The sequence below is a fragment of the Chroicocephalus ridibundus genome, chromosome 9, assembly GCF_963924245.1.
Source record: "Chroicocephalus ridibundus chromosome 9, bChrRid1.1, whole genome shotgun sequence".
NCBI lineage: Eukaryota > Metazoa > Chordata > Aves > Charadriiformes > Laridae > Chroicocephalus > Chroicocephalus ridibundus.
The window spans coordinates 13940014-13964081 of NC_086292.1; the positions used below are offsets into that span (position 1 = coordinate 13940014).

Genomic DNA, 24068 nt, shown 5'->3' on the forward strand with positions numbered 1-24068 from the left:
TACGTGCTAGCTAGCAGATTGTGTATCATTATGGAGATGAAAGCAATGAGATGCAGAAGAAAATAGTAGATGTATGGTTTTATTTGTACATATCGATAATCTGAAAGGGGCAAGAGGCAGAAGACACAGAATGAAAGATAATGAAAGATAATCATTACTTTGACAGCTGATGGGTGTTTGTTTAGAAACTAGTGGGTGTCAGGACTTTGGTTCTAAGTATTAACCTGTTCAAAGTAATTTCCAGAACACCTTTCACAACATTTTGTGGCATAGTCTGTTAGGGTAACGTATTTTTGCTGTCAGTTACTTTACTTAATGCATTGTAACTATTCTTTTTGTATATATGATTCAATGCTAAATTGTCCTGAAAAAGAAATTTTTGGAAGCTTCTAGCATTATTTGACATTTTCCATTTTCTTGTAATGTATCTGTTCAATTTTTTTAGAACCTCAGTCATTTCAAACCTATTCTTAAATATTAGTCTGTTGCCAGTGGAAATGGAGAGTTGAGCTATTCATTGAAACTACAGTAGAAGGTTTCTACCTTCTGTTGTTTTAACCTTTCAGTGGCACTATAATCACTAAAAATTCTTGTTGGACTGAAATGGGCACCTGGGATAGCGTTAAAAAAAAAAATAAATAGATGAGGTCATTCTATTCTGTTATTTCTAAGGAAATTTTTTCCTGCCTTGGCATGATGTTGAGGTGCCAACAACTAACAGTCTTGAGCAACAGAGGTACCCACTTGTATTTATTTGGCAACTAAATATTTTGGTTATTTGCTATGTTATTTACAATGTGCTGATGGAGTTAAATTTTCTGCATTGGAATAGTCATTGGATGAAGACAAAACAGTTTGTTTCTTATTCAGTTAATGTTTTTGTGGGTTCTTACTACCCTTTCAGAAATAAATGGTATTTTAATTTTCTCTCGTAACTTCATTCCTTTCTCATGATGCAAATCATTCTTGGTCAGCATTAACAATTCACATGGAAAACAGGGTAATCTTTTATGACCCTTAGAGAAGAAGATGCTAAGGGAATCAGATTGTTAGGCTCCCAAGTGGGAGCCTACAAAGGTATAAGAGAATATACAACAGTAGAAAGATTTCTTTTTACTCTGTATTTATATTATATGGAATACAGTGTAGATAGCCTAGCTACGTGAGTAAATTCATTTAACTGCCACAAAGACTCCCAAGTGTTTGGAGTGTAACTGGTTTTTTTTGAACTTTCATATTGCATTAATCAAATTTTCAAGGAAACTCTTTCCACTGGTTTAAAAGTGCTGGGTTATTTGGGGTTTTTTTGTTGTTTTTTTTTTTTGTTTGTTTGGTTGGTTTTTTTATGTAAGCTGATGTCCTGAAAATGTGATATAGATAAAGTAAAAAACAGGACATGTCCCAGAGGTATTGGACTTGCTGTCTCTGCTCACATGGCTGAGATGGGGCAGTTTTCATGTTTCCAGAAGCTGCTATATTCTATTATTAGAACTATTTGGCTTGAGAGGTACGCATTCTAAATCTGTTTTATGAACAGATTCATACTCTGAGCAGCACTTACAGTGCACTCTGTGTAGTGCCTCTGATTATTGCCTGCTGCATTTCTGTTGACTGTTAAGGTAATAATTCACTGTACTAAGTAGTTTGCCTGCAATGCCTGTGCCTTTGCAGCAAAATTGAATAGGTTACGGTAGCACATTATGTCCTATCTAAACTGACTTGATCTAACTGGTGCAAGGGAAAATAGTTGCAACAAGTTGCACTTGGGGACTGTTGAGTGATTGTGTTTTGGTTGCTGGTAGGTGCTGAAGCCAAAGTTTCTGCATCTTTCAGAAGAGACAGTTAACTAGGTAAAGCAAGACCTGTGCGTGCAAGCCAAGCAAACAAGGAATTCATTCCCTGCTTCCCATGGGCAGGCAGGTGTCGAGCCATCCCCAGGAAAGCAGGGTTTCATCACATGCAACAGTTAATTGGGAAGACAAATGCCATCACTCCGAATGTCCCCCCGTTCCTTCTTCCAGCTTTATATACTGAGCATAATGTCGTATGGATGGAACATCCCTTTGGTCAGTTGGGATCGGCTGTCCCAGCTGTGTCCTCTCCCAACTCCATGTGCCCCCCCAGCCCAGTCATTGTCGGGGTGGTGTGAGCAGCAGAAAAGGCCTTGACTCTGTGCGAGCACTGCTCAGCAATAACAGAAACATCCCTGTGTCATCAACACTGTTTCCAGCACAAATCCAAAACATGGTCCCATTCCAGCTACTGTGGAGAAAATTAACTCTATGCCAGCCAAAACGAGCACACTAAGAAAAAAAGTCTCTAAAAACTTGTCAGAATTTGTGTGTGTCTTGCTTTGGAATCCTGGGGCCTTGCCCTAGATGGATTTTCTGGAATTCATATATCAGTGAAAATACTGTCGTGTTTCTTTTTTTTTTTTTTTTTTTTTGTTGACATTTCTGGTCCCCTCACCTTGTAGCAGGATATTATTTCTAGTCCTGTGTTCTACAGTGTTTTCACACTCTAGACTGTCAGCACAAGAGATGCTCTTTTATAAACTCTCACACGTTCGGTAGCTCTCCCGTGGTAACACTGCCTTTGGTGGCAAGGGCAGATTATGATTCTTTGCCTCTCTGTATATGCTTCGCCCTAACAGGATTAATTGAAAATGAGAACTAGATAAAATTAATTGATAAAACCGATCAACTAATGATACTTCAAGGGAATTGTAATTCCCTGCACTGACTGGATGTGTAGAACAGCTGGGAGAATGGATACTGATTGAAATACTTACTTGAAACGGAGATTGTTTATTTGGACTCATCAATATATGTTCATATCAATTATAGACAAGCGGGTGTATGTCAGGAAATCCGAATGAAACACTAGGCCCCTAAAATGTAATGAAAAGGAATTGCTGCAAATAAAATCTGGGATGCTGCCTTAGACCGTCATGCAGATGGGTGACAGCCCTGCTACTCCTTTATTTCAGGGAGCTTTGCTGTTGACATTAATGCCGATATTAAGATAAATTTTTTCCTTGGTCTGCTGTTTCCCAGTATTAAAATATATGGGAATGTCTCTTCTGATCTATGCCAGATGTATACGCTGGTGCCTGAGCTGTAGAACTGCCTGAATAGTGTGCCAATAACTTGAGCGTGGGTCAGCTTCTTGGGTGTTTGCCAGTTTGGATGTGTGCTGGAGAAATGAGTCCAGGTCAGACTGGAAATAGTCTGTTTTCCAAATGCCACTTGTGTCTAGGTTTTGTTCTGTGTTGTTTTCCTTTAAGTCTTCATGTCTGTTTTCAGACCATTCTTATAAGCTTCTCTGGCAGCTCTTTCTTCTCTGCCGTATCAATAATTTGCCATCACAATCCTAAATGTGCTCAGAAGTAACCAGTGTGTTACATGCACCTAGTAGCCCATGATTTTTGTATTGTGTAGCTTTATATAGGTTCCTCCTCTCTGTTGTTTAATCTGTTCTGTGGTCTGCTGTGCAGGTAAAAAGAAAAACCGATGTTTCTGGTTTGTTTCTTTGATTCCTGATTATGTTTAGGAAACTAGTTACCGATTACAGGTTACGAATCTGAGTTACTGATCATGTCTACCAAGGTGTCTGGTACAGAATGACATTTTGTGTTTACTCGACTTTGTGCCAGATGTGCTACGGAAAAGACCAGAATCTGGGAGTTGAATTCCTTCTGTTCCTTTTTCTGCCATACTCTGCAGTCTTTGTACAGGATGATGGAGGGAGAGGAGAGCTCTTGCACAGTACAGTGCTTGAGCTGTTGTTGCAAATACAAGGCCAGGGTATAAATAATTAACAGAGGGAGGGGTACTGCTTTCAGAAAACAGAGTAAAGTGGTAATGTCCAAGCCCACTGAAAACCAACCACTGTGTCTAAGTGGGTTTAAACTAGATTAAACTAGTATTGCGTGCCATATTCTTCTGAGGGAAACTCTCATCTGAATATATGACTTTTGGGCTCAAATCTACCGCTGTCTTGAAGAGAATTTTCTAAAGCTTAGTGCAGTCAATGGAAAGACCGATTGTTTCCTTAGGGCAGCCGCTGGTTTAAGTTAGGGCAGCCAGCATGTGCTGAGAGGACTGCTCTTGGTGGCCGTGACTCTTCATGCTCAGCGATGCAAGGGTGAGCTCTAATCCTTCGTGAAACAGTTTCTCCTTTCCATGCTCTCACAAGCCGTGCAAGCAGCTGCTAGGAGTTTAGCTAGAGCTGCGTATAACTTACCTGTTCCTGGGCTGGAGGTCTGCTGCCTGCTCCCTGTTCTTGGTGCTTTCCAGAGGGCTTTCACATGTGTCCACGGAATGTGGCACTTCTGAGTCTGCATCATACCAGGCTGATGTGTAGGGGGTGGAAGCATCCATGGCTGCTTTGAGCCAAACTCTTCCTGGAGGAACAGAACACCATTTATTTTCTAACAGAAACTTCATTACAAAATGTAAAAAGTGAATAGTCTGAATATTTATTTCCAGAGTACTTTGTTAGCGTGTTTTGATCTTGTATGTTAGAAGAATTGTGAAGAGTCATGCTGGCAGTTGGTGTGGGAGACAGAAGTCTAGTACCAAAAACCCCAGCAAATAAATTGACAATTAATATACAGAGTTCAGAGGAGTCTGTCTCGGTAACAAACATCCAGTGATTCTGAATCTCTCTGGGGACGGGTGTGGTTGAAGAAATGTACCATGAATGTCACTGGTTTGTTACTGGGGAAATACTGTTCTTACGAGTGGCTGCTGGGTTCCACCGTGGCATCTGACAGGAGAGGACAAGTCTCTTGGGGCCTATGAAGAGGGTCCACTTTGGAGATTGTTGGAGTCTGGGATTAAATACATGTGGCCTTCACGGGTGTCTATGGTCAAATATTATTAGAGGGACCAACTTAATATTTTTAATTACATTGTTCTGTAAGTGTTGCTTTGATTTTATTTTTTTTTAATTTCTCAAACTTTACCACTTGCTGAAGTGCTTACTTGCTTTCGCAAGGAAGTTCTTTAAATCCTATATTGATGGATGATCCCTTCTACCTAGTCTTCACTTGCAATTTCTCTTTCTGTATGAAAGGTACCTATATGCTATCTGTGAGTAAGTGTTTTATTGATAAAACAATTTATAGACAAGACCTTTAGAGCTAGGTGAGTCACTTGCTCAGTTGGTTGAACAACTTTATAGTTCATCTTTTGTGTTTGTTCTTTTTCTGTTTGTTGTAGCCTGGCTGTACAACTTGAGTGCTTGGTTCTACAGAAGCTCCGCTTTTGCAGCTCTATACCAGGAAATGCACTTGCATAATTAGCCAGGTTTCAGAACAAGCAATCTTTCATAGTCAAAAAAAAAGATGTTTTGTTTTACACAAAAAAAATTTTGTCAACACTACTGCAGCGAAACAACGGTTACTCTGTTCTCAGAAGTGTCCTGAGCGTAGTGTTTGTGTAACTGGCCCTCACAACTCAGCAAGTGTAGAAGCTTTTATGGAACCACAGATACTAAATAGAGAATGCTGCTTGGCAGGAGTGAGTGCCTCACGTTGTGTTGTTTATAGCTGGAGCTATTGTTTCTGAAACGTCCCTGTTCCAACTGGGAGAGGTGCAGCTTTTTCTTCAGTTAGGGAAAGTAAACTAAGAGCCTTCAGCCTCTTTCCAAATAATTTTTGTTCCCTTACTTTTCCCTCTGTGTCTTTCAACAAGGGACAGCAGAAAGGGTTCAGATTCAGGAAACATCACAACTTCCTTGGAAGTTCTTGCTTTTGCATACTATCATCTTGCTTGGTTTTATGTTTTGATACAAAATACTTGGAATGAAATAACCCAACAGATTGTCTGGAAGACTTTTTTAGCCTAGCCTCCCAAGAGTTGGCTGAACATCTTGGAGGTTGTGGTCAGGACACTGATAGTGTTCAGCTGGGGAATGCCGGGATTAGCAGAATCCAGCTGTTGGTTTTAGCATCTTTTACATTCAAAATTGGATATAAGAATTGTTGTTGAATTTAAAAGATCACTATATTAATTACGAGCTATTTATTGACTGCTATTTAGGAAGAAAACCAAACTCTGTTTCAACCTCTCTTTTGTTGCTGTAGAAATTTTAGTAGCTTCTCTTTCAATGCTATGACTTCAGTGTCTCAGAACAATAATAGAAAAGGAAGGCTCCCCCCCGCCCCTTCCTTTAATTTTTCCTTCCCAACAGCAAGCCACGATGGTAGGGCTTGCATCTGGATTCACCTTAGCTTTTAGAGTGATAGAATGAGTCTGCACTTGAACCAAAGCTAATGGCTTTGCATTATTCTTGTGTGATTTCATACTTGTGTAGTGGTATTGTCCAGTTTTCACTTCTGAAAAGTAATGGAAAAGTATGTATTTCCAGCTTTGTAAGTAAGCTGAAGCAAAAAGTAGAATTCTGTATTTTGAATTTGAATCTTTCCTACTACTGCTCAGTTCTAAATGTGTTTCTTTTGTTTAACAACTAGATAAACACAAAGGCGTTTACAGATGGGAATAACTTTCAAATACAGTGCATTGCTTTTCCTAACTGATAAGGAGCTAGAATTAGTTGGGTCTGGATTAAGGGGCTCAAATTAAACTCAGAGTTGTGGTTCAAGTTATTTTTAGCACAGTATTATTTTAGCACAGCCTGTTTGACTTCTCGTCTAAGAAGTAACATGAATTCAACTACTAAACACACAAATGACTAACTGTAATTTCCCAAAAGTTGTCAGTAGGTGAGAAATACCTGATTTACTACTAACTGATATCTTGTTTACATACATCCTTCTGCAGCTTCTCTTTAAAACCAATACAATATTGGTTATTTTATTCTATATTTGGTGAAGCTTTGCAGTTTCACACATGCATGCAGATTGCTATAAATCAGGTCTTTTTGATTTTGTACAAGCCTCCTCAGTAATCACACTTATATATTTATTGATATACTTTTATATATAAAAGACCTCATTTATAGAGTTCTGTCACTCACAAGGTAGCAATTATCTTTTCTTTCTAAATAGGCTACTGTCACATGGGATCTGTATAGTTTCTGGTTTGATTGCTTTAGGGTTTTGCTTTGTTATTGGTAATTTATGCTAGCTAAGAAAGGGAAAAGAGCAATCTTATGTTATTCCTTCTTTGTTGTGCTTCTGGCTAATTTTGAGAATTGTTGACTTGAGGTGCTGCATTGTGTTTGTGGCAAGGGGAATGGAACGGTGCCATTAGCTGCACTTTCAAAGCACTGACCATTAATGTCATCTCTTTGTTAATATACATAGGTGATAAAATAACTGAACCGAAGGGATTGTTGTACGTCATAAGGAGAATGATTCCTTCTAACTCAGTTGTTAGTGATGAAAAACATTTACAAATATTTTCCTTATTCCACAGCTTCCATTTGAAATGGAAATTTATTACATCCAGCATGTGATGCTTTATGTTGTGCCCATCTATCTGCTGCGGAAAGGAGGTAGGTTGGCAATTTACTCCATACATATTGAATTGGTCCCATGCAATGAAGCAGCTGTACTTAATGGTTACCACAGGCTTTACTCTTAAGGAAAACTTCTAAAAGTTTCTGGTGTTATGTTGGAGTTGTAACACAGGTAACGAAGACTTGTGTCAGGCACTTAAATGGGAATAAAAAAATGGTCTTTTGCTCAAAGGGATATGAAGAATATTTGCATAACGTGCACTGTCTTGAGTAGCATCTCTGCCATCTTGAACATTCTAAGTTGTTGTTGGGATGTATTTTTAAGACTTTTGCCACCTTGGATGTCTCTTGAGAAGTGCTGCAACTTAAAATGAGCTGGAAAAAATTACTATTATATCCCCACATAAATAGTAGTCGGCTAGTTAGACAAATTTCTGAAATTCTGAAGTTCTAATGAAATGTAGGGACACATATTAATGAAATGAACTAGCTTGCTTGCTGTCTCTTCTAAAAAAAATTACTATTTTGCATTCACTTATACCATAGCAGTCCAGTAAATCTGGGAATCACAAATTGTTCCACTGGCCAGTAATTTTTCTAGTTGTCGCTCCTTAGAAGGGAATGCAGTATGTGTTCACCTCCTGTGATGCTCTGCCCCCCTCTAGCGTTGACATGCCTCCAGCTGCATTTTCTAGGAGAGCTAAAGTGTTTCATCCAGGAAATAAAAGATGATAATTTATGGTCCAGATGTTTGGTAGCCTTTAATGAAAACCCCGAGGGTGTGATGTCAAGCAATGGGATACAATTTAGCAAATGGTCAACATTTGCTAGAAGAACAAGCATAGTCAGCCTCTTCGATTCTAGTAAATCTGTTTATTCTATGCCAGCAGTGATAATCCTTCACACACTTTAGGTTTGTAACCTTTTTGTTTTTCATTGCTGAGTGAAAATAAATAAAAACAATCCAAAGAAAAAGTGAAATACCATACTTCAGGAGATCATTCTGTTTCTTTCTCTTACCAGAGAAATATGTCAACCACATTTAATTTTAATCCATCTTTGAGATCTTAAAATTCTGGCAAGTAATGCTGAAGTACAGTATAGTTGTAGACATTACAGATTAGCAGACACAAACTGCTAATCATTGCAGAAGGGGGTGGGGAGAGGGGGGAGAAAGTCTAAACAGACACTGTAGGCAGTGACAAACCAAGCTCTTGTGGTGTCACTAAATCACTTCGGTTGATGGCCTTGAAGTTCCTGTACACCATCATGTATTTCTTTTGCTTTAAAGTTTGGCCTTGGATGTTGCCTGATATGTTCCTGTGATTTTTGGTTGGTTGGTTTGGTTTGTTACTTTGAAGTAAGGGTTCTCTGGGTTCTTCAGCACCTCTTTCCTGGTGCCGACAGGGCTGTATGTGCAGTCAGAAGGTCTGTGTGTGGTACTGTTGTCACCCTAATGCTGTCTTCTGAATTTTTGCCCTTTATTAATTTACAGGTATTTGCTGCCATCTAATGTTGACATGATAGCAGTGAAGTTTCTAAAAGAATTATGTTGGCTAAATCTATCAATTGAGACTGCCCTGGGCTGTGTAACTAATAACTGTTCATTTTCTTATGCAGTTGGCTCCTGAGCACCTAACTGGTTGTAATACCTCGTTAGCAAAATGCCCACGGACTTTGGTAGTAGTTGTGGCTAGTACCACAGGAGTCCTAATGTTTGATGGAAAAATTACTCAGCCTGAAAACATTTGTTAATACTTTGTAATTTCACTAGCACCTTTGTTTAAAGTACTTTCTGAGTAGAACACACCCTTCATTCTGTATCTGCTGAAAATTGCTTTTTTAGCACTGATGTGGATCAGCATCAGCTTTATTTCTCTATTTTAAATAGAAATTTCCATCAGTGAGTCTAATGTATTATGATTGGGAGAAGTAATTGAAGGGCAGTGAAACTGGAAACATGAGAAGGTATGAATTGTCTATGGAAAAAGATACTACTTCAGGTTTATTTGGAATCTGCCAGTACTACTGATGGCCTTAATAGGATCTCAATCGTAACATTATAACAAGTCTCCAAGGAAGGTTGAGCAGAACACCTGAAGCAGGGCTGATTTGAGGCTCATTCGATACAGAACTGCATGTCCAAGTTTGTTGGACTACGCTAATCAGGTATCATACCAATCATGCGCACACATCCAATTACCCGTTAAAGTGTTTCCTTTTTGAAAGGAAACTGGGTGTCAGTAAGCAGGGGCTCTAATCATTTATTTTCTTTCTCTCCCTGGTGTTCATTACAGTGGTGAAGACAGGTCATTTTGCACTGGCAGCGTCACCTGTATGTCCCCCCCCCCATGTAATTGTGGGGGCTTTACCATGCTTAGGATCAAATTGATGAGAGAGATGTTCAGAACTGGGGCTGCAGTGTTGCACAGTGAACTTGCCGAAGCTCAAGGATGTGTTCCCTCTTGGGGATTAAGACCTCTTTCTCTCCTCCTCTTCCCTCTCCCTCCCCTCTGTACTGAGAGAATATACATTTCCATACATCTCTTCCTAATGTATTTTCTTTCTTAGTGGACATATGCATGTATGCGTACCCATGCATGCCAGGCTAGACAAAATAAATGCTTATACGCTATGGCTCAGATCTTTCTTGTCTGCAATAAGAGGCATTCATGCAAAATAGATGTAGTGCAGATAGAATGGGATGGCACAGAAGATTGCTAACTCAAGGCAGTTCTTACATGAAGTATAGCTGCAGTTGGCAACTTTTTTTCTGAATGAATCTTACCTCGTATCACTTGTGAACCTTGCCAAAAATTATAGTATGCATCTGGGCAGGACACAGCATTCCTAAAATAACTGGATAGGCTGAACCAGAGCTGTAGATCACTGTGTTCTCTTGTCCTTAGGAGGTGAGACCTTTGCCTCCCTGTCAAAAAAAGTATGAATGCTTTTGTAGCTTCTGGATTGCATCCCCTGAGTGCTAGGATTGGCAAAAGTGAGGTGCAGTGAGTGAGTTGTCAAGGTAAAAAGAAGAAAATGGGAGCCACAGCAGCAGAGATTTAGAGCATGAAACCAACCCCTTCATTGAAAAACTCCTCAAACCACTTTTATCTACAGCTAAGCTGGTCTTCTGAAGCATATGAGTATGCTCAGATAAGTACACTTTATGCTACTGGGATACAGATTGTTGGTAGAAGGCTTAGGGAGATGGCAGCTGAGGAAGTGTAATGTCTCAAACTGACACAATTATTGCAACAGGGCATTAACCCTGACCTTCTGAGATCAAGGTATTAAAGACCTTCAGTGGCATTTGGGACAACTTAGTTTTTCTAACGCATACTCTTAACATAATGGAAAAAAATCTAGTTTGCACTGCATTGGCCTCAGACACACAGTTCTTGACTGTCTTCGTCCTTAACTAGCTTGGTCAGGTTTTCAGATGGATTTGACGAGATTAAATGAGCACCTTATTTCAGAACATATTGAAATTTAATCAAAGTGGAATTGTTATTTCCTGAGTGCTGTGAGCAGACTATAGCATTCCACAACAGTTTGAAATAAGAGTTAATTTATAGCAGCTCCCTAGCAGCGGAATTCAGGAGATAAACTTTCTTGTGTTTTGAGATCCCCAGCATTTATTTAGTTGACTTAATAAATTAATGAGGTAGAAAAGGATGTTAGTGCTGATTATTTTTTTTTTTTTTTAAGAGTTTTGTTGCTTTAAGGAGCAATGTAATGTGTGAACGGCTGGACATGAAGTTCCAGAGTATTATATATGCTTCACCAGGGGCCTGTACGGGCGTCACTGAATGGTTGTGTGGTTGGCACGCTGCAGCCTGCAGGGGGAGACGGTCTCCAGCGTCCGCTCTGGCACTGGCTGTGCAAGTGCTCAACATTCACAATTCGAATGCAGGTTGTCCACACTGTGCCGAGAGTAAATTCATTTGGTTGTATTTTTTTTGGGGGGGAGGGGGGGGAATCTTTTTTTGGAGCCAAAACTGACAGTAATGGCCTTGTAAATTCTGGACACTCCTGTGGTCTGGCCCCATGTGTTTTAAGAGCTGATTCAGTGTTGTATGGCTGTGCACAAGTGGACAGACATACACACCCTAAATAATTCAGTAATTGACTTTTTTGCTGGGAGTAGAGTCAGAATTTTCAGCTTATAAGGCAAGTGCTGTATCTTTATAAGCAATAAAGAAACTGTCTCTCTGATTCAAGTCGTAAATTCCTTTTCTTTTTTGATGTAAGTGGCATCAAAAGTTCTATGGCTTTGTCAGAAAGTCAGTAGAAGTTGATTTTTCTTTTCTTTTTTTCCTTTTTCCCCCTCTCATGGAGCATGCCTCTGTCGCACTCAGACAGACGGACCGAAGCAGCTCTGTATGGTCAGCTTTCCTGAGGGCAATGCAGCACTTCTTACCTAATGAGAAGCCGGGCTGAGTTGTAAGATGTAGAACACAGATACCAGGTACCGACGGAAGGATCATTTTTCCTGTGGCTGTAGACGAGAAAAGTGCAATTAAAGCAATTGCGTATCTAAACTTGTGCTTTCCATTGGCTGTTAGGACTTGCTGGCAAGAGTGAGGGATTACCATATTTAAAGACAATTCTGGCTGTTGTACCCTTTCTCGGCCACTTTCCCACTTTGTGACACTTTCCAGTATTTAGCTATATCTTTCCTTAGAAGAGCTACTACTATATGAAGGAAGAGGAAGAACTGCTGCTGCTTCTTTATGGAATACAAAAAATGGCTCGTGAGAGGAGCAGGTAATATAAGACCCCTGTTTGAGCTGACTCTGATGAGAGCAGCTGGCATTAAGAGAAGGCGAAATCTCCTGGCATAAAGTAATATTTTGAAATCTACACGTAGAGTCAGGATAGCTGTGGGGGAAACAGTGGATTTCAGGCTCATTGTCTTGAGAACATTTTTCCTGTTTTCCCCTGGAAAGGAAGTTTGGTCTCTAGGCTAGCTTGATAGGCCGCACTACTGGAATTAACCCTTTGATCGAGGGAAATAAAATGGAAATAAATTTGCCCTCACATTTTTATAAGCTTGAAAATGAAGGAATTGTAATAGTTGCTCTGAGTTTTGGGTTAAGCAGGTCTGCCTGGAATTGCAAGACTACTGAAGGAGAGTGCGCTGGGCTGGGAAACCGGTAAAACTCTATCATGTAGTGGGAATGAAAGCAAGACATTAATTTGGAAAAAGAGATTATTTTAACACCCTATGAAATTAAAAAAAAAAGTTCTATATTTAGGTTCTAATTCTCTGAATCAAACAGTGGACTAACGTTCTCCTGCATTTTGTTTTCACAGAAATGCAAAAGGAGTGTTACTTTCTATTAAGTTGTGTTCAAATTTTTACAGGCCTATGTTTTGAGAACTTCAAATAAAAATAATAGTTCGTAAGAACCCTAGAGCTAGCAAAAGACATTGGGGCAGGGGGAGCAGTATAAAAGAAATTGGGTCTCTTTGGTCTTTAGATTTTTAAAGCCACGTTTCCATTTCCTAGATGGCAAAATTAATCACTTGGCATGTTCAACGCCAACAAATTATTGTTGCAGAAGCAGATGATGATCCCCAAAGTCTTCAATCTCTATGAAATCTTTCCTATCAATGTTATTGAAGTAATGTTTAATTTAAACTGAAATATGCAGTGGTGTGCTATTTCTATGCAAGAGCAAATATACAGTCTACTTGGATCACCCTCTTTTGGAATGGTCTTAACTGTCCGGGGTGTGAGCATTTTTGAGAATGAGATTAGTGGCAGTTGGATTGAATTTTTGAAGGTGTTTAACATATAAGAATTGCCGGTGATTCTTGGTGAAAAGAGAGTGAAACTCACTGCTACCTACTCCAATTGATTTCCTATGTAAGCAGCAAGTAGCTTTTGCCAAAGCCAACACAGGCCATTCAAGCAGCTGCTCAGCTGGGTCTCAATTTTCCTGTTTGTATGTTTCTGTTAACAGAATGCTTGCTACAGAAAATAGACCACACTGCTCCGTTAAACAGTCATCTGTTGAATAGCAGGACTGTAGAGTAATAAAATCTATAGTGATTATTTATCTAAGGAGAAATGTACAGAAAATGTCCCAGGTATGAATTTGAAATCAGTTTCCCAAAGCACACTTGGGAATCCAGAGCTCTCTGGAATGCTTTTGTGTGGAGGTCGTTGTTTCCCTTATGTCCCTTGATGTCCAAATAATGATACTGCTGAAAATCACACTATTGTTTTCAGGATTGCAAAGTCTAGCAAGGAGGGATTCTTCTATTATAAAGCGAGATCAAAAGTCTGTAGAGGTTGAGAGTTGCTAATGTATTTTTTTTTGAAGTTTTGCAACAGAGAGAGGATGTAGCAGTGCGAGACCCTTTGCGGGAGGAACCTGAACAGCTCCTGAGTGACTTCTGAAACATGATTCCCTGACTAGATTGAAGGTGGACATGAGAAGCTTGGGTTCAAAGCCAAATAACGCCACTCATCTGTTTTGTCATCTTGTGCAATTTCCTTAGTCTTTTAATGACTGCTTTCTCCCTCCAGTCTTGTTTCATAGCTGGCTTCACTTCCCTGTTTTAGTCTTTATATACTACCTGCGCTGTACGTCCCCCAGGTATCAAGGTCTCTAGGTTCTAGCTTTTCTGAGTGTTTACCCCTCTAGACTACTACCATCTGTTCCCAGGCTTTGTCGAATACTTTTGAAATATCACAGGCAACTGCCAACCAGGCGAGTTCATGTGAAACCAAATTCGGTATGGCACTACTCTGCCAGTTCCTGGGAGCTCTTTTAGATACCTCATTTAAATTTTATTTTGTGTTTTGCATCTAGGGTGAACATGCACCTAAACCTGCAAAGACAATACAAAAAAAACTTTGCAAGTCAAACAATGTTTTCTTTACCCTACAGCTGAGGAGGGAGCACAAAGAGCTTCTGTTACGGCTTGAACAGGTCACTTGAAGTTGGTGCAGCCAAAAATAGAGCCAGGGTCTCCTAAACTCTGAGACCAGGGCTAGTTGCTTCTTCTCTTGCTCTCTGATGAAAAACCATATTGAAAGTGGTACCACATATCTGATGTTTTCAGGCAGTGGAGCTTAATGAATATCATTGCTATCTAAGTGAAGTCTCCCGTACTGTTTGTTTTCTCAATAGGGTACCAGCTCTTGGATCCTCCTTGCTAAGTACGTTCAAAGAATTAGGCTGTTGTGCATTTTTTCCCTTTACCCGTGGAACACTCCACTTAGTTATTCACGTAGAGGTCACTTTTACCTTTGGGTTCTGCTTATAGTTCAGACACTTCTTCCGACCTTCACCTACCTACTGGCTAAGAAATCTCATAAGCTGCCTTATGCTTTCAAAGTAGCTTCTCTGCTCCTGGTTATCATGGTTGCAGCAATCACAGCTTGCTTACTAAAAGATGGTGTGCAGTTGTATCTTGGGTAATTACATTAATATTGTTGCTCATTAAAGTCAGTGGGTGATATATGGGGTGTATATGTGCTGCTGTCATTCAAGCACACAATCAACTTCTTACTCCCTGGTGACTAGCAACAGAGAAGCTATGTTCTTTTGAGCGGACAGTGGACTGTTTTAGACAATAAAGTGTAGATTAGTTTGAATTTGTAACATTCGCAAAATGATATTTGATTATTTCAGGTAGCTCCTCCAAAATCAATCTGAACTGGCATGATGGGTACAAACTGTGGAAGAAAACTATGCAGAAAAGAATTATAAAAGGGCAAGAGGGATTGAGAAAGCAGTCCCCTACAGATTTTAACCATGAGACAGGATGTACCTTTGTATGGTGGTGTGGTAGAGCAAGTAACAGCAGTTACTTGCCTTTATCTTCATTAGCTACCATCCATAGGCATACTCATAGCAGCTTCAGGCTGGTGAGTTCTGTCATAGCTATCTACGCGTGTGTAGTTATTTGAGAGCCCAGGAGCCTTGAGCGTATGCTGAAGTCTGTGGAATCTTCCTGGTAATTCCTGACAGTGCCAGCTAGCAAAGGCTCATCGGGATATTGCGCTCTGTGCTGTAAGCTCTCCTTTGAGTACTGGATACACGTTCCAATATTTAATAATATCTAATGGATCAGAGAGCAGACAAAGGCAGCTAAAAAAATGCCAGTGTGTTTTGATAATCACCTGAAATCCTACAACTTCGTGTGGCAGCTGAGCAGCTTGACACTGTGCATCTCTTTCTTTTGTGTCCCTAGGTTAAGTTATTAAAGTGATAAAGAAAATAATATTTTTTTGCCATATCTTATACTGAAATTTTCATGTCTGTTAGTAAGAGGCTTGAGAACTCTGTAAACTGTTTTTGTTCTCACCATATGATGTTTGAATATTTAATTCCAAAAATAGTCTTGTGTCTAAAGGTACTTTTATGAGATCTGATTTCCTTGGTAAGTTCTAGCTTGTGTTACGTTGTGTTTGGTCAGTAAATTGACAAAACCTAGTTTGAGGAGGAGAGAGACAGGTGAACCCAGGAATAAGTAATGTGATATCTGCTACTTCATTTGAAGGGCAAAAAATATTTTACAGTATGTGTGGTATCTACTGGTTATAACGTTGTTTGTACTGTGTATCTGAAAATATCTCCACAGCAGTTTTCATTTGAAAGCACAGTCTGTCGTTAATGGATTGACTGCTTTATACAGCTTTTCTGTTCCTGGGCATTATTGGTGCAAGTTACTTTTTTAATAGCTGTTAAACAACCATAAAATTAGGAAATGGCAATTAGGCCATGCTCCACTGCAGTGCTGTGCAGGAACTGCCACTGCCTAGGTTAGTTCTGTGCATGCTGAAGTCATAGCCTCCATAACAAGTAGGTGTTTAAGTATAAATAACCTGATTTTTGAAGATCTGTTGCATACCATTACTGTATTTTAAAATCATTTAGTACTTTTGTGGTAGAAGGAAGAATGAGGTGAAAATCACTGGTGTTGGTGAAAAATAGGCAAACCTAATGAGGTAACGTTTTACTGCCGCACCAGAAGCAGGCAAGAAACTGTTCAGGATGCTCCAGGTAAGAAGTAAGGCTCTCGAATATTAATTACTATAATGGTATTGAGTGGGTTATCAGCTAAAGCCAGATGCCCTAACATCCACAGAGAAGGGAGAGGATTATTCATGAGTGTTTGATGGACACAGCAATTCAGCTGAATACTAATGTGTTCCTTTCTTTTCAAGGTATCTACACTCCAGAACCCCTCTGCAATTTCTGGTGGGCGCTTTTATCCACGGGGTTTATGTTTGTGTATCATTTTAGCATCTTGCAGATTTTGGGATTGGTAAGTAAATACAGGTTAATAAATGGATAGTTTGCAAGTACGTTCAAAGTAAAAACACTGTCTAGTTTTTCAAAGTGTCCAGATACATATGGATAAGACTACTTGCATGCAAATTTTTAATTGCATGTTCTAATGGGCACTTGTATCTCATAAGTATCGGCAAAATATTTCATAAATTGGTTCTGTACCTGCATAAATCCATCTATTAAATATACGACTGAATTTGGATCTGCTTTTCCACTGAAAGATGCCCTACATGTGTTGAACAAAGGGTTGTCACCTGAACAGTTTTGATTATTATGGTAACTTCAAAATTACCATTTTAGGTGTCTGAATCAGTGCAACACAAAAATATTGTTAATTTACAAATTTATTGTCACTTTCTCAGGTTACAGAAGTGAATTTGAACAACATGTTGTGCCCTGCCGTCTCAGATCCCTTTTATGGGCGCTGGTATCGAATCTGGGCATCGGGACATCAGACTGTCATGACCATGACCCATGGGAAGCTCGTAATCCTACTGTTTTACAGTGCTGTCCCCATCTTTAAATGTAGCATGGACTTGCTTAGACTCCCGTCTAAGAAAATAGACTGAAATTTCTCCCCGTGGAGTAGTACGTACAGGAAGCAGAGATACTTATACTGGAAAACAAAGAGGAGGGACGAGAGGACAATGTGTTTTATACTTCTCCCCAGTTTATTGCCTCAAAAACACCTCTATAATCAAGTGAGGTTTTTTTTAACTGCTGTTTCTCACTGCCTATTGCCAATGGCAAAATTAGTGGCCTTATTCTGGGAAAGGTTCGTATTTTATACATTTTTTTGTGTAATTACAGTAGAATCCTGCTAAGCCACTGTTTAACATTAGGCCAGGATCTGTCCACATTCCAGCAGAGAGAGTGGCAGTGCTACCTCGTTTTGACTTATTTTCCGTTAAATATAAGTCACTTATGTCATAGGGTAGGAAATAAACCTGAATTACAACACTCCACTGATGTGAGCAGAACACATCTTGAAGTGCATTGTCCTGGCTTAACTCTGAGCACTTGAATGTTGCAAAACAGTCACAGTGAAACGATGTACACTTAATCTCCCAGTCCTAAGTGCAAAACAAGGAGCTTCTACTGTATTTTCTTTAAGCTGGTTGAAAATGTTGGGGAACAAGAACTCATTCAAAAAGATTTTCTTTTTTTTTTTTTTTTTTAAATTAACTACTTAGTTTCTATGCTGCTGTGGATTAATATCTCTCTGGCTGTGTCCCATCAGATCTTGGTGCTTCGGAGATGCTTTTATTTGAGTGAGCGGAAAAAGACCATGTTGAAATAATTTCGAAAGCCCGTGTTATGTACAAGCTCTGATATTTCATCCGCTGTTCTGACCTGACTTTGAACAGAAGGTTTTTTTCGCTTAGCTTAGACTGGAGAGGGAGTGGAGATACAGTCCAGTGTAAACATCAGCGTTTTCTTTTTTCACTTACTAGTTTTTGAAACATTCCTCCTCTGTGTTCTACGCTGATCCTCACTCAGCAGAGCGGTTAGTGGAGAAACAAAATGGAACTGTTCTCTCTCTACAGCTCTCATACATATTCTGTGCACTGATTTTACAATGCAGGTATAAAAAGGCACGTCAAATCAGCGCAGGCCTCTGCTGAACAGAAAGTGTTCCAGTTTACTAGTATGACTAAATCTTCCTGTCAACACGTCTTTTGGGGAACGGGATGTAGACGGGCAGAATGATAAACAGTAAACTGTGTGTACCTGTGAAAATTTTCGAGGCTAGAGGAGAAACTGTTGGGCAGAAAGACGGGAAATCTTGAGTGCGTTCCTCCAGACAGTTAATTGTGAGTCTGTTATGCAGACTGTTTTGTTTCAGGGCTGAAGGAATTTTGTTGTACAAAAGTTTGTTGCAATTTATAGATTCATTGCATTGTCAAAGCTGTGACTTGTAAGATTAAACAAAACATCATACCTCCTCCAGCTGGATCACCTGAAGATATATTCTGAAGTTAAGGTACAGTCACTATACCTCAAGAAGGAAAAGTAAGAATGCAAGTGGTTGATTTTTTTTTTTTTTTTTTGTTTTCCCCTTAAAAATTTTCATTGGAGAGGGAGCAAATGGCTACTTCAAATATTTTCACTCCATATGATTAAAAAAAAAAAGTACCCCTCTGTCAGAAATATGTTGTCCCACATTCTAATTTACAAAGTGGTTTCTGGCTTGCTTCCATGCCTTGCTCTGTGTGTGTGTGTGTATATATATAATATACTGTACTCTCCCAGCTTGACAACATGCGACATAGACCTAAACTATTTGTCGAACATGTATAGCTAGTCTTAGTTATACGGGCTGTAGGGCTCCTTGTGGTTTGAATCAGAATTCACCTGGAGCAAGCGAAGCACCTGCTGATCAGATCGCCCAGCCCGTAGAGTCACTGTCAGCTGTTGATCCTGCAAATGTCTCCGTCCGTCGTGGATCTCATCGAGGGGTCTCGCTGCCGCCTCAGTAAAGCCGGGCAGATGGTGTTTAAGTGTTTGCGGAGTGGGGCCTGAGGAGAGAACGTACCGATGGCCTGAATCCATCTGCGGACACCACTTCCTTACCTGCTGAAGGGATACGACTTCTTGCTGTTTATTTCAGCAGATTCAGTATTGTGTTATAAAATACAGCATGTTGCTGGGAGACGCTAAGATGTGCGGTGCTGGAGGTTAAAGCATAACCCCTAGTAACATACTTCATCTCCTGTGAAGAGCTGAATGAGATATACAGCGATTCTTCCCTCCCCCTACTTAGTGCCAAGTGTATCATGGTTCATCTATTTACTTAAGAATTTGGCCAAATGCCTTACGTTGGAGTCAATCCTGTTTAGAAGGAATGTTTGGTATTATGATAGAGTGATTTTAGCCAAATTTTGCAAATGTTTTCTCGCATTATTATTTGCTTAACTTTACATATTTTATTTTTTTGAAGAATCTTTCCTGTTTCTTTATTTTTTCCATCAGAATATTGTAGTTACTGGAAAAAATTTCTGAGTTATGTGAAAGTAGCAATGTGAAAGTAGCAGCTTTTCTTTTTTTTTTTTTTTTTTAAATACTATAACATTTCCTATCTATAGTCATATGCTTCAGGGTATTCTAAACAAGTATAAACCAGCTGCTGTTTGCCACCACTGCCTGCCTCTGCTCCATGCAGACAGCAGTGCTTACATCAGCTCAGGTGTCTGGCTCAGGGCAGGTGCTTTGCTTGGAATGCAAAATTTGTGAGCTTCCGACTGACTTAAAATTCAGTAGAAGGAATGGTGCTGGTAATACAGCTAACACACCAGGGACGTCCCTGGGGCAATCTGGATGAAAGGATTCTTGGTGGTGTTGTACCACTTGCACCATTGACTCCGACAGCAGAGCCACTGGGATTGCTCCTGCCTCCCCTTCCACCCCCTGCCACGGGCGTCTGTTCCTGTCACTGGGCTGTGACTCACGCTTTTCTCTTACGCTGGTCCAGCTCTTTTGAGGCACACTATAAAATTCTAATTTCCCAACATGCATTATGCTGACAGAACTGCTCATCAGTGCCAATGGGACACTCGGATTCCCCTTCCAAACCTTACCAGTGCAGGTGCTGGAGCTTGTTGAACTCGTTTATACCAATTAAAGTTGCTAAAACGGATAAAGGAACATGGTAATTCAGCAAAAGCTGGAGAAGTAAACCAGCTGCTACACTCAATAAGGATTTTAGAAATGTTGGAGCTGCCCTAAGAGTCAAATGGTGCAACTGGAGTCAGGTGGGAGGGAAGGCTGTGAAGCCTTCGCTGCTTTTTGAAGGTAAGCTGTTGCTGCTTTGCTTGTTGTACAATATTGATGAAGCTGGCTGTGTTAAAATAGAATTATTTAGGTTGGGAAAGACCCTTCAGATCATCGAGCCCGTTAACCTAACACTGCCAAGCTACCACTAAACCATGTCTGTAAGTGCCACACCTACACATCTTTTAAATACCTCCAGGGATGGTGATTCCACAACTTCCCTGGGCAGCCTGTTCCAATAATTGGTGACCCTTTCAGTGAAGAAATTCTTCCTAATATCCAATCTAATCCTCCCCTGGTGCAACTTGAGGCTGTTTCCTCTTGTCCTATCACTTGTTACTTGGGAGAAGAGACCAACCCCCACCTGGCTACAGCCTCCTCTCAGGGAGTTGTAGAGAGCGAGGTCTCCCCTCAGCCTCCTTCTCTCCAGGCTGAACACCCCCAGCTCCCTCAGCTGCTCACAAGACTCCTGCTCCAGACCCCTCACCTGCTCCGTCACCCTTCTCTGGACCCACTCCAGCACCTCGATGTTTTTCTTGTCGTGAGAGGCCCAGAAGTTAAATTACTCTGTACCTCCCCTCACCCCTTTTTGAAGGCTTTTTAAACTTAGTATTTAATTTTGGTTTATGTTGTGGTGCCGCAAGACCCTGTATCAGCATAGCTGAGCCACAAGCTTCACGGAAGGTAAAGAACAGGTCAGAATGGGAGCAGAAAGGGAATGAACTTCCGAAGCTAATGTCATGGAACTTCACATCCGTTGTTCCTCAGCTGCCCCCGGTATCTGTTTGGAATATGCATCAGACAGAGCTTGTTCAGGATAGTGGTTTGAAGGGGAAGGCAGAATACTTAATCTCCACAGGGGTTAGTTATTCTTTTCCCTGACAGCGGCTGATTTTCTTTTCCCTGAATGGTTTATTAGGCTGTTATGCTATACGGATGATTTCCTTAGTTGCTTTTATGCTTATTTATGCTGAAAATTTAAGAGCAAAACTATACTGCTATTCTTGAATGCTAATTGGCGTTCTCTGCTGTGGCATTATGCATGCAATCTATGTCAAGATAACTTGAAGCTGTTGCCCAGTAGCTGGTGGTGAGATTTTACAATTGAAAGGGCAGTTCTGGTCCTCCTTGGTCAAATGTTCCGCAGGCTTTTGTGGCAGTACTAGCAGTCAGGGAACCATTGGCAATGGCTACGGGACAGAGCAGGAGGGGGACCGGAGCGCCAGGGAGACTGTTCCTTTCCGCAGTAGCTGAAGGTGACTGTAAGGTCTCACCCTGAAGTGGACTCCTTTGCTGTGCAGGAGCAAGTCGGGCACAATACCAGGAAAAACTCTTGCACAGCGCCCATGCCTGGACTTCGGAGAGAGGTTGGGGTGTATTAAGGTGTCTGAACAGAGCCCGCTACTCACCTTATTTTCACTACCGTAGACACTACAAACAAAAGAAACAAGGAGCAGTGACAGTGATTGCTCTTTCTGCTGGTGACTAAGTTTGCCTCCAATCGTACGCATAAGCGAGGCATTATTAACTACAGTAAAGTTGGTCACTGAGGGGTTTGTTTATGCAGCCCGCCAAAGCAGCGAATCGAGCTAGTCAAATTTCTGCACCCACTGTAACACGTGGGGCTTGAGCCTGTGAGCACTGAGTGTTGTGCCAAGGCTTCGGCTGCCCACCAGGGCTACCTGCCAAGGCTTCAGACGCTGGATGCAGTGCTTGGGCTGTAGCTGTTTGTTTAACTTCCTCCCATTTAAGCACCAAAGAAGAATCTGCATTGTTTCTTTTGAAGGGTGACAATTAACAGCTCTTGGTGATGCTCGTATCAATCAATGAAAAGCCCCCGTCTGTGAACACCTACGCTTGGTTTTGGTTCAGCTCCTTCGGGCTTGAGGAACGCTGGTCATACACAACAGCTCCTGTGCTTAAGCAGACGCTGCCTTGCTGACGCTGGGGCCGTGCAAAGCCAGGCCATTTCCATACCTTACAGAGTACCTCATTGGAGAGCCATCCATCTCTTTCTGGCCACAGTCAGGGGTTTGATATTTCTGTGTATTTGATATCATCTTGTAAAGCCCGATTGTATTTTCCTTTCAGAAATGGCTATTTGCAACCGTGAAATTACTGTACTTTTATGTCCTAAGTCTTGCATCTAAACCACAGGCATTTGTTTTCTCTGCATCTATAGGTAATGGAAACTACGGATGTGCTGCTTTTCTCTGTTGCAATTGTTTCACTAGAGACGGATTCTTAGGAATTAAATTGGTCCTACTGGTTAACAAAGCTCTGAAAAGGCCAGAACCCAGCAAGAGGGCATATGTCAGCCCTTCTGTTTGGAGGCGAAGGGTTTCTACAGGCAGACAGGTCAATTTTGATGTTTTCATTTTTACAGTGACAAGACTCATAACAAATCTGTTGATTTCTGTGATCTTGTACTCAAAGTGATATTGCTGTAAATCTGTCTTGCAGCTTTTAGCGTAACTTAGTCAAAGCCAAGCTGTTTTTTAAATGACTTTATTTTTCTTCGGGGTCAATTTTGTACTTTTTTTTAAATTATTTCTGCATTTACGGAGTCGTCATCTCCACGCTGCAGAGGAGGCAGCAGGCAGAACGCGAGCGGCCCCACACCACCACCACCCCCAAGCCGTGCTGGGCGCTGGAGTGGCTGGGGGGGGGCTGCAGCACCAAGGGCTTTGGAAACCCGCAGCTCCAGTTCCCAGCCCTCTGCTTCAAGCCCAGAGTGGTTTGGCAAGGATGGACCTGGAGAGGCTCAGCTGCCACCTATGCTCTTAGTTCTGAATAATTTGTACGAGTGTTATAAATTTTGTAAACTTTTTAATGTGCTAAAACTTGGTTATGAGGTAACATTTCCAAATAAGGGGTAATTTGTGTACTTGTTTTTGTATTTTGGTCCGATGTTTTTTTTCATTGCTGTGCCCTAAGTCCAGATCACTGGGCAAATAGTTGTTAAACCTTTGAATTAAAACAAATAAATACATTTCAATGGATATGGTACAGTTTTGTTATCATTCTAATTAAAACCCAGTACATCTCAGACAAGCAGGTACTTCATTGTGTAAGGTTCCTGGCAGAAGAACATTCTGGATATGCCCAACCTGTAGGATTATATATGCATTTTATATATGTTTTTAAGTTTTCATGCGACTGGAGAACCAATTCTCTTAAACAGCATAAAGACTGCTAGAACAACTTAAGTAGAAATCTAGTATGGAGTGCTTTACGGAAAGCAGAGATGAAGTAGGCAATTCACTTTTCAAGCACTGCTAATTATCCTCTGCATCTCTGAAGAGCTCTAATTGTAAGTCTGCCTTTCATTGTTTAATACCAACACGTATGTAAGAAGCAGCAAGTTTCCACCTCTGAAACTTCCTTAATATTCAGTGCCATTTTGCTGGTTTGGTTTATAGCGTGATAACGACATCGCTGGCTAAAGTAGCAAGAAAAGTGGGAAACTTTTGGCAGGAAGTTTTTAACTAGCTATACATCTCAATGGACTGTGAGTTTTAGGTAAGTGTTACCCAGTTCACACTAGTGATA

General features: G+C 40.6%; 1 protein-coding gene across 2 annotated transcripts in view; it reads left to right on the forward strand.

Annotated features, from left to right (window-relative positions):
• TMEM164 (transmembrane protein 164) overlaps positions 1-24068 on the forward strand; it is a 60246-nt gene that overhangs the window by 19793 nt on the left and 16385 nt on the right. The window contains exons 5-7 of one of the 2 annotated variants that reach the window (XM_063346595.1): positions 7386-7464; positions 16619-16719; positions 17108-23471. In XM_063346595.1, coding sequence (XP_063202665.1) covers positions 7386-7464; positions 16619-16719; positions 17108-17314 — 387 coding nt within the window. In that variant the 3' untranslated portion in view covers positions 17315-23471. Of the gene's footprint in view, positions 1-7385; positions 7465-16618; positions 16720-17107; positions 23472-24068 lie in introns of those variants that run through there. The other variant, XM_063346594.1, reaches the window with a different exon arrangement.